A 12018-nucleotide genomic window follows, 5' to 3' on the forward strand; every position below is an offset into this window, starting at 1 on the left:
AAAATACGTAGCATTAGGATTCCATAATTTATTAAAAATCTGAAGAAAAGAATCTTTTATATACATGTACTTTCATTCAATCTGTATACATACTAACATTGTTCATGTCTTTTTACGAATCTATTTTGAAATTATTTTTTTTAATGAAGTATGATGCCGGGCAATTAGGCAATAATCCACTTGAGGAGACCAGACTGACGTGGGTGTAATTAACTATTATAGTTCAACATACCGTGTTGGCCTTCGACATGAGAAAAACTCATATATATCTGCAATATAAGACTCCGAAATCATAAAATGAGAAAACATGATGTACGTTCAAAACTAGAAACGAAATATAAAAACAACTACAACGTCTGAACTACATGCTCCTTGCTTGGGAAAAGGAACACGAAGAATATGGCAAGCCAAATTATGGGATGAGCGCTCATACTCCTCGAACTAATGTTAGTTTTGCTTTTAATTTTGCCGTTTTAGTTATAAAAAAATACATATTTTCAGTGTATTTCGATTAAGATTGATCGATTGTTATTTGCTAAAAGTCCAGTGACAAATATTTTATACATATTCAAGACTTACAGGGTTTAACACTAGTCATGTTTTGGGGCCCTTTATAGTTTGCTGTTCGGTGTGACCGAAGGCTCCGTGTGTTGTAGACCGTATTTTCACCATTAGTGGGTTGTTGTTTTTTTCTTTTACAAAGTGACTTCGATGGAGAATTGTCTCATTGCCAATTTGGCACTCATACCACATCTTCTTTAAATATATCTTTTAATTAAGGTTTATTGGTTTCCACATCTTCTTTAAATATATCTTTTAATTATGGTTTATTGGCTTCTATATCAACCAATAGAAAAAAATTGTGTCATCTAGGGTGAATTGTTCATATGTATGAACTAGTTTCTATGACTTCTATGAATTTTTTTCTCAACACGTTTAAAGGTTATATAATGTGTATGAAGTAAGTCACTTGTAATCGATCAACTTTTTTTTGCGGATCCCCTGTTTAAAGAATGTGTTTACACCCTTTGGAAATCCAGTTTGTCACATTTTATGAATGGCTGAATTCCGAGAACGATCAGCAGGATTAGGAAGTAGACATCATGTGTCGGCTTGACTTATCACTGAGTGGAAGCCGCAAGGTTCAAAGAGGATAAAGCAAGGATCATATTTTAAATCCTTGTGAAGAAAATAGATAAAATGTGACTAAATTTAGACGATAGCAGGTAAAATAGATTCCGGTTTACACATTTAAATTACAATACACACGACATACATATGTACCTTTGTTTCGATTTATAGTATCCTTGAGTACACTTATGCTCCATTTTATAATATTTCCGGATACAAGTTAACGACAAGGAAAATCTTATTTAAACTATATTTTATATTTTGAGCAAAAACAAGTGAAATAATACATTAATGTAAGGTAAGTTGGCATTTTTATTTTCATGCTTGAGTTAATAGCAGCAGTTAAAAGTTGTTTTTTCTTAACAAAAGTATTATTTAAGTATATTACAAGTTTCACAACATACATTTTAGGTCAGTTTAGATTACAATGAACTGGTACAAGGCTGATGAAAATTATCCATAGATTGATATTAAAATGCGAGACAGAAAGACTTTAACAGTCCCTTTTTTTAATATTATATAGATTTCTTTAAAACGTTGAATGATGATATAAATTATTGTCGAGTTTCTGTTTCATTTATATGTTCTTTTTCCTAGAAACAATAAAAGATTGTTATGTACACATACATTAAGATATATAGAAAACTTAGTAAAGGAAATTTTAGACAAGTATTATAACGACTGGAAATATCTGTGTGTGTTATACAAATAAATAAGATTAATTACTTGTTACAGTCATGAATATTTATTCGAGATACTATAAATGCAAAATTAAATAAACAATTAAAAAAAAAACACGTACATTAGTTCGAAATAGTTTGGGTTTTAGTTTTATGCACAATGTTATTAAAAATTTTATGCATATTCTGTATGTGTCTGTCCCAAGTCACGAGCCTGTAAATCAGTGGTTGTATACAGCTATGTTACATATTTGTTTTCGTTTTTTATTTTGTACCTGAAGTAGGCCGGGTTTTTTTTTTCTTCGTTTGAATTGTATTACATTTGTCACTTCTGGACCTTTTATAGATGCCTATACGGTATAGGCTTTGCTCATTGTTGGTGGCCGTACGGTGACCTAAAGTTATTTGAAATTTGTGACATTTGGTCTCTTTTGAAGAATTGTCTCATTGGCAATCAAACCACATCTTCTTTTATACGAGTTACAGTACAAATCGAAACTTATTAGGACCCAGAATCATCAAAGTGGAAATCGAAATTCAAATATAAATAATAGAAATTGGAATATCCAGATTAGTACTGGGAAGATTATAGGTTGCACTATATTTCCAGTTTGATCCAGGATATTGCTATGGTTGATATGTTAATGGATTATTCTGGATTAATATTACTTTTTCCCCTGATGCACTTGATAATTGGATAACAAAATAAATTATAATATGATACTACGTTCAATACTTTATTACAAGCAAAATATGGAAAAATACATAAAATTCTTTTATTTGTAATCACATTTGACAATGTTTTATTTAGGGCACTTTTATAAGCAAATAATTTCGAGTTTACAATATGAACAGAATTCAAGAAAACTAATTTTGTAAAAATTAACAAGATTGTCTCCAGAATATTAATTTTGAAACATAATTGAATATTTATCATGTTTTTGTCTTAAATATATGTATACTAACGTTTTGTTAATAGTACGTACCTCATTAGAACTTGAAGGAATTCTGTTTAAGACTGGCGAGCTTAGAGAAAGGCTCTGATGTGGTGTATAGAATTCATAACTTCTTTTCTTTTTAGATATTGAAAAAAAATGATTATATACGTTTGTTTCATTATAAAAAAAAAAGAAAATAACTCTTTTATTGGGAAGTGAGACCCACCTATCATATTTTTTACAAGTAGATCTTGGAATTCCGATTTGTTCTAGACGGGATCCTACTGAATTCCATTCTGTTCTATAACAAGTACATACATACAGATTTAATATTTAAAAAAAAATTAAAAATATAAAAATAATAAGATATGCCTGACATAGTTGTAAAAGAGGCAGCTCTCAATCAGAGAAACGAAATGACAAAGAAGTTATCACTAATAGGTCACCGTGGTGCCTTTAACAATGAGCAAAACCCATACTGTATAGTCACCTATTAAAGGGTCTGAAATGAGTGTTAAATAATTCAAACGAAAAAAAAACAATGATTTATGTTAAAAAGCAGCAATGAACAAAAATGATATACAGCAACAAGAATTACAGGCTACTTACTTAGGACATGCATAAACAGAATGGAGCGGGATGAGACATGTCAGCGGCCGCCCAACCCTTCCTTAATCTGGGACAGTGGTGTAACAGTATGACATTTGAACAACTGTACAAATTGATTAAAAGGGCCATAACTCATAAGATCGCTACAAAGCAGAAATACAAGTTACAACACACTGACCGGACGTGATAGCTGTATTTATACATCCATACAATGTTTTATGTTGTATTCAATCAACTGTATGTTAGCTATTCGGACTGCTGATATCTGTCTTGGTTTTATATGTTGTGCAGTATATTAATTCCAATGACCGTGGACCTAGCTGTTCGTGTTAAAGAATTTAAGTTCGAGGTATTAAACGCAAGGCTTCTTGTAGCTTGTTTGTCCATGAAATATGATAATAATAACGACAATATTAGTAAAACTCTGAAGGATACGTTATTGCGAAAATAACCAAACACAATAAAACTTATTTCATTTTTTTAAGCCTTTTTTATTTATGATATAAACAATATTCATTCTTATTTTTTGTAAGAACACTGGGCATTTAAATATCCTCAGAATATGTGTTTACTTCAAAAACATCTTTTGGTTTTAAATACTGTGTTTGGTTTGTCAACTTTTGTAATCAAATCTAAATCTGAATAATTTAAAACCACATTAACATGCTATCAACTGGGTAAACTATGTCGAATATTATAAAAAAAAATATATGAAAGACTGGATATTGAGATGACGTTAGGACATCATATTGCCAACTTTCGTTCAGGAAGATGCAATAAGTAAACCCGAGATCAAAATAGAAATAAAACTGATGTATTACTATAGCAATCGAAAACACAGACAAAAATCTGCTGGACAATCGAAAACACAGACGGAAATCTGCTGGACAATCGGAAACACAGACAAAAATCTGCTGGACAATCGGAAACACAGACAAATATCTGCTGGACAATCGGAAACACAGACAAAAATCTGCTGGACAATCGGAAACACAGACAAAAATCTGCTGGACATCGGAAACACAGACAAAAATCTGCTGGACATCGGAAACACAGACAAAAATCTGCTGGACATCGAAAACACAGACAAAAATCTGCTGGACAATCGAAAACACAGACAAAAATCTGCTGGACATTGGAAACAGACTAAAATCAGCTGGACATCGAAAACACAGACAAAAATCTGCTGGACATCGGAAACCAGACAAAAATCTGCTGGACAATCGAAAACACAGACAAAAATCTGCTGGACATCGGAAACATAGACAAAAATCTGCTGGACATCGGAAACATAGACAAAAATCTGCTGGACAATCGGAAACACAGACTAAAATCTGCTGGACATCGGAAACACAGACAAAAATCTGCTGGACATCGGAAACACAGTCTCAAATTTTCTGGACATCGGATACCCCCTATCCTTCTTATCTATTATAATTACAAAAGCCAATGTACTACGACTGCAATTTGAAACACATGCTTACATCTGTTGTACATAGTTGCAAAATCCATAGTACGATGCTGACGTATGGAAACTCAGACAAAAATCTGACAAAGCAAGCACGCAACAGAGATCCAATTTGTATCTGCTGTAACAATAGCCGATAATAAGGTGTTGTCATTATACGCCTTGCAGCCGATAATTGATATGTTTCAGACCTTGCACTGTTTGACCCTGGACTAGAGTCAAAATTATCTTCTTTTCGCAATAAGGAAGTAATTTTTCATATAAATTGGATTTAAAATACTTGACTTAGAATGAAGAAAGAAAACACTTAAAATTGTGTATGGTTAATTAGTGTTGAATATTTAATTGGTGCTGTATTACGTAACCATGAGATTTATATGCTATTACACTCTATACACTGCAAGGTCACTTTAAAGTATTAAAAATCCTTTGCTTATACGCTCTTTTAATATGTAATCGCCACATTTTGATTTATAACTCACTTAACTTACTTCTCAAAGTTCACACAGCTGTGTCATTGCAGAAATTGTTACAAATTATAATTAGTATGAACGAATACAACACTATAATCAGGGACTGATCCAGCCATTTATAAAAGTGGCTCCTAGCCCAGGACAAAGAGGGGGTTTCAACTACATGTCCCCATTCAAATGCATTGATCCTAAAAATAAAACTCCCCCCCCCCCCCCCGGATCCGCCACTGATAAGAATGTGTGATGTGAATCCTCCTTAAAATCACTCAGACTGTAATTTAAGTCCCTGCCTCAAATCGTGGGGTTTTTATTCATTGATTCGTCGTTTTTACATTTTGTAGTGTTAACATGATTAAGCCAGTATTTAACAGATTATGTCATTTTAAATTAGGATTATTACTTGACTTTAACATATCTGCTTTCCAGTTAACATGAACACTATTTGCGCAGCATTAAGAGTTCATAATGAATTGAATTGCAGGTTATCATAGAGCTTAGACCAATAAAAAGAAATTATATCTTGTAATAAGATTTGAAAAATGTTAATATTGGTACGTCTGAACTTATGTAGTTACTATTTCCACGTACTAACAATTATATCATATTTCCTGTTAACATGTATCAAAACTGGGGCTAAAACATATATGAGATTTGAGGAATATAGTTACATACATGAATTGTATATATAGAGGAAGATATAAAAATTAACAAAGTCCAAATGTCCTTCGAAGCCAAATTAGACGCCCCTCACCTTCCTTCCCCACAAACATATTAAAGTCTTCACTTGTTTGATTATCTAGATAAGTTACCGACACGTTGACTGACTTGTTGACAAATAGCCCCACATATAACCACAGTTGATTATCTTTTCGATATTTCAATGCGAATTATTGGCACACGCTCTTTGTATTCAACAGTCTCTGAATATGTATGTTGATTCTTTTTTTTCAAAAAAACTGTGTAGATTCACTCTTTTTTTTTCAGGCACAAATTTAATGTCAAAAGATGTCAAAAACTGGAGGTAATAACTTTATTATGTTTATCTTATGTGAAATACTGGTAGCGCTTATTACTGAGTTTAAAGCAAGACAATTACAAAAAGAAATACTTATGAAAACAAGGAGACGTGGAATTATTGCCAATGAGACAAATACGGTATCTGCTACATGTCAAATGACAAGTATTCAAACATCATGATCATCGTATAGCTTTAATAGAATGTGAAACGATTCAAAAGAGGTTTAATTTTAGCAACGCTTACGTTGAAACTAAAACAATTATTTCAGACGACATCTAATAACAACTGCCTCTTGTTCAGTATCAAAACCAGCTATAAAGTTGTCTCTTTTATTTCAAAGTACATTACATGACATATGTAAACTTCGTAATACGTACACATACCTCTTTCAAATATCTACAATATTCTTTGTTAGCTGATCTTCCACTAGTAGTCGCTGCGTCACAGTTGGGTAATGCCTCCATGAAAGGTTATCTGGAAAAGAAGAGACCAAGTAAGTATATTACTGTTTTATTTGATTGAATATTGATCTTAACTTTCTATTTGTCATGGAATGATATAACTGGTACCAATTTCACTGCACCGTATGCGCATTTCGACAACAAATGTCACTTCAGTGATGCTCGGGGCCAAAATATATCCAAAATTTTAAGAACTTATGAACCAAAAATGACAAAAAAGTATAGGAAGATGCTAATGAATTTTAATTATAGTATACATGTATCTCCCCTGTTAACTAGTCATGTCTCTTTTTATCAAGTCTCACTGTAACACCGATATAAACAACACAAGCACAACATCAATATGAGCATTGGACTACAACCAAAGAGTCAAACAATATGAGCTATTGCATTTTGTCCAAACATTCAAATCATCCATCCATATTTAATTTAGACTGTTTTTTGAAATAGTCAAAACATCCATATGACTTATTTCAACTCTGTACAAATAGTGAAAACATTAATATGAGCTATTGTACTTTCTACAAATAGCCAAACGACCAATAAGGGCCATTGTCCTTAACTAGTCAAGACACGATAATGTATTGTTTTTGGCAGGAGTAAGTTGTCTTATTGAAAGATATCTATCTATACGCTGTAATTTTCTTTTCCTTCATAAAACAGAAAAAATATTACCTCAGCATATTTTCATGCTTTTTGCATTTTTTCTTTTAATAGGTAAAAAGTTACTGTCTATAAAATATCAGCGTAGATGGTGTTTGGTTTACGGGAATTTATTTCTGTACTATGATTCTCCAGATGATAAAGCACAGAAAGGAGGATTTTCTCTTGAAAGTAAGTATTCTAAATGTTGCTTGTTATGAAGAGCTTCCATAGAAAAATAGCTGAGGTTGCATAAATACAGTTTTCTTCAGGTCGCTTTTTGATCATATAACTCCTAACGTCTCTGAGTGTTTTTGCTGATTTGAGCGTCACTGATGAGTCTCATGTAGACGAAACGCGCGTCTGGCGTACTAAATTATAATCCTGTTACCCTTGATGACTTTTTGCATCCCCGAGTTTCAAATGTTTAGGTTTGAGCATTCTTTGTAAGTTAATCTAGGAAAGTATATAGGACGCACAAAATTTGTGTACAAATATTTCTGATGCTTACAAGGCTTTAAAATCAATGTAGCATCTTATATAAATATAGGCGGGGCTAACACACTTTTATATCACAAAATTTAACGTTGGGACTTCGCAAATAAAATAAATGCAGCCAGTTTAATACGAATTCCCTTTGGAAATGATTGACAGGAATGATTTATTTGTTGTTGTAATTAGACAAGAATAAAACGAATGCGATGAATTAAAATGTCTGTAATATATATATCCCACAGCTTGTGGCTTTTGCATCTTTTTATCATCAAAGTCTTTTATAAACAAGTTTTGTTTACTCTTGTGCAATTTAATCATCTTATTTTTTAGTATATATATATATCATTTAATTATTGTTTTATAACAGGTTATAGATTTTTACATAGTCCAGGGCACAGTCCATTCGGATTTTCATTGGTTAGTCAACTTAAACGAAAATTTGAGGTATTATTACATTATATTTATAATTTATTGTTGCACAATTATGATTTACAGTTTATTTTGAGTTTAAGCCAATGAATTGTGATTATGTGGGTTTAAGCCAATGAATTGTGATTATGTGGGTTTAAGCCAAGAGGTTGTGACTATGTGGGGTTAAAGCCAAGGGGTTGTGACTATGTGGGTTTAAACCAATATATTGTGATTGTGTGTGTTTTAAAAGTCCAAGGATTGTGATCATGTGGGTTTAAACCAAGGGATTGTAACTATGTTTGTTTAAGCCCATTGGATTATGACTGTGTGGATTTAAGCCCAGGGATTATGATCATGTGTGTTTAAACCAAGAGATTGTGACTATGTGGGTTTAAACCAAAGAATTGTGACTATGTAGGTCTAAGCCAATGAATTTAAATTATTTTGGTTTAAGTCATGGGCTTGTGATTTTGTGGGTAAACGTGAAGGCATTTCACATGTGAAAGTGTGTTTATAGGTCAAAACATTGTGAATCTGTTCTCTTAGAGCATATTACTTGTGCAATTCTACAGATTTAAATGAAAATAATATATTTAAATTAATTTTAGATATCAAGATTATACTCTTTCATGTGAAGTGCATTTCAGTTTCTTTTTTTTACGTCTTTTTTTTTATATATAACAACAGAATCATGTACAAATGTTAAAAACTATGCTGTTTTGTTTATTTCAGTTCATGGCTCCTAGCCAAGATGAATACATAAATTGGGAGAATGCAATTAAGAAAGGAATTTCACTTACTCGGAGATCAAATGGTGAGTACTTTTCTAGCACCTTAATTCGTGTATCAATATCTCAATACAAATACTCAAGTTTGAAAACTAAGAAGGAGGAATCATTTTGTCTTAGCTTAACTTTTCAAATAAATTAATGTAAATTGTGTCAAGAAGTGTTCTACCTTATCTGTATTTGGTAAAACCTGTTGGAATTGTGGTCATTCAAGGATATTCTTCTTCTTACTTTATTTGACCTTTTTAAACTATTTTATCGAAAATCACTAATGAGTCTTCTATACACAAAATGCTCGTCTAGGCAGAAAATGTTATTAGTTATAATGCATCACATATTCTATCATCAGCACTATTATTACTCAGTAAGATCTTGTTATTCTTCTTTAACTGTAATCAATAAACAAGCTTACTTACCAAATGTTTATTAAGTAATTTGGATATGTTCTGTTCAACCCCCTATCCTGGTGCAATATGATTTAATAATCTATTGATTGTAATATTGGCTTTAAGTACTTGCTAATAGTCCTATATTTTACTCATTTTAACATATTGTTCTTCTGATGTGCTGTAACACCACTGTCCAATGTTACAGAGAGGATAACCGTTAGTTTTTGTCTGTGATATTTTTCTTTTGTTCACAGGGTTTACAAGGTCGACAGGTTCAAGCACAAGGTTGATAGCGTTGACTTTAATTCTAACAATAAATATTTACCATGAATCTAACCGCCCTTGCTTTATGGTCTTCATATGATTATTTGTCATCATGAAGAAAACATAACAGTTACAGTTGTTACTTAGGTATCTCTCTTATTTCTTAAACCATTAGTATTTCACATTTCATTCCAACCTTATCAAGCTCTTCTTTATGTGGACCCCGTTAACGGTGCCAATATGTCGACCCTGTCTACCCTGTAGACATTTTAGTCAAGCAATATATAAACAGTAAACCGTAACACACCTATACTCATTTTCACATTTCTTCTTTTAGAACCTTTAAAGGTGAAGCCAATGCAAACAACAAAGGATGATCAGGATCTGTATAAAAAACATGCGAATGTAGAAAAGATGTCAACAATGCCGAATATGAAAATTCCTGAGCGGCCGAGAATTCCTCCTAATACATATGTGAGTCCTAAAAGCATTGGAGCCAAAACTTACCCTGACAAAACGAAAGCACAGACTAATAATATAACTAATTCACCTAAAATACTGGAGAGAAAAGCGATGGCGATACAGGAGGCATCCAAATATGACTTATACATCAAGGGAAACAAAACATCAGGTAGTGAAAGTGATTCTGATAGTGATGGTGATGATGGTTATATAAAACCCGCAAAATTAAATCTTCCAAAGATTCCAATCAAACAGACAGAAAACACGCCAATAGACGACACGAAAGATTACACACAAGATGACTATATGATAGTACTTCCGAATCTTCCTCCGGATAAAAGTGTTAAAGTGGAAAGTCCTTATGTTGAGTTCAAGTCAGATGAAACTGATAGTCATGTGGATGGAAAAATTGAAAAAATATACAGCAGTGTCAAAAAACCTTCTATTGGATTAATAAACCAGATGTCCGAATCGGACTACGCGATTGTTGATCATACCCTTCGTAAGGATGACGACAGTAACGCAGTAAATACAAGAAATCCAGCTATTGGATTCATTCAGCAGCGTTCTGAATCAGATTACGCCTCTGTTGATCATTCTGTTTTGAACAACAAAGACGATGTTGTTAAAGGTTCTAGAAACCCTAAAATTGGAGGAATTAAACAAAGGTCGGAGTCTGATTATGCATCCGTTGATAATGTAACTCTTCTTAGAAAAGATCCTCCTTGTAGAAAAGCTGAACAAAGTTCTAATTCAGGATATGTTACCGTTGATCACTATGGCGCGGTCAACAATCCGGACAGTGACGAAGCAGATTCAGATGATGACTATGAGAACCCACATACTGTTATTGATTATACAAGCTTGCCAAATTTGCATTTACCACAAAACAAAGTGCAATCAGTGTCATCTTCGTCTACGGAATCAGAGTCCGATGATTCTGAGGATGATTACATGAAGCCGGGAAGTCCGCTTAAGCCCACAACAAACAACAATCAGCAGGTCAACGATATTAGTTATTTAAGTAGTGAATCTTCAGACACGGATGACCAGCTGTCAGATCTAGCATCAGTATCCATTACTGTACAAAAAGTATACGATCCTATTTATGAAAATTTTGCGTAGTAAAACAGAATAATTATTAAATACGGGCATGGCATAATTACAAAATATGTGCATTGGAAAGTTTTTCAAAGGTATAAACCCTTGTTATTGGCCAATTAGGCTTTTCGTATGTACTTGTAAGAGTTCGATATGTCATAATTACATGTATGAGTTAATTTTTTTATATGTACATGTACGTGTTTTATGTACAATATTTATTAAAGTTTAATGTTCATCATTCCGATGTTTTCAATATACAAACTCATCAAATAAAGACAACAGTAGTAAGCAGCTGTTCTAGAGTCATAAATTGATTGTGAGAAAATATTCATAGAAACAGACTGTTTGAAAACAACTTCCACATTCCTAGCTTATACAAAGATTATAACTTGGTTTTAAATTGTTGTAAAAACAAGTGAATGTTACAAAGTTGAACAGAATTAATTACCGAAAATTTTAGAAAAGTTGTGCCAAATACATCTAAGCAATCTATAGCTTGAGGTATTTCTATCTTAATAGTTGTGAATAGTTGAAAAACAGTTTATCCCTGGTTTCTGGATGATTTTCGTGTTCTTAAATAGTTTTCTTTATTTTGTTTTGTATGCTGTTGTTTGTCTTTTTGACCTTTTTAGTCGTTTTTCTTTTCTTTTCTTTTTTTTTTTTTTTTTTTTTTTTGCGATGGCAG

The 12018-nt window shown here is 32.5% G+C and overlaps 1 protein-coding gene across 2 annotated transcripts; it reads left to right on the forward strand.

Moving 5' to 3' along the window:
* The first annotated feature begins 1107 nt into the window (after positions 1–1107).
* On the forward strand, positions 1108–11571 carry LOC143063360 (uncharacterized). Of its 2 annotated transcripts, none has more exons than XM_076235471.1 (7): positions 1108–1226; positions 6284–6320; positions 6733–6810; positions 7496–7612; positions 8283–8359; positions 9059–9140; positions 10105–11571. In XM_076235471.1, exons 2-7 carry the CDS (start codon positions 6305–6307, stop codon positions 11352–11354), a joined length of 1620 nt encoding a protein of 539 aa, XP_076091586.1. In that variant the 5' UTR covers positions 1108–1226; positions 6284–6304; the 3' UTR covers positions 11355–11571. The 2 variants fall into 2 exon arrangements, with proteins under 2 accessions (XP_076091586.1, XP_076091585.1); XM_076235470.1 differs by lacking the exon at positions 1108–1226 and adding an exon at positions 1305–1429.
* The last annotated feature ends 447 nt before the right edge of the window (positions 11572–12018 follow it).

Source organism: Mytilus galloprovincialis, chromosome 2 (genome assembly GCF_965363235.1).
Source record: "Mytilus galloprovincialis chromosome 2, xbMytGall1.hap1.1, whole genome shotgun sequence".
Lineage (NCBI taxonomy): Eukaryota > Metazoa > Mollusca > Bivalvia > Mytilida > Mytilidae > Mytilus > Mytilus galloprovincialis.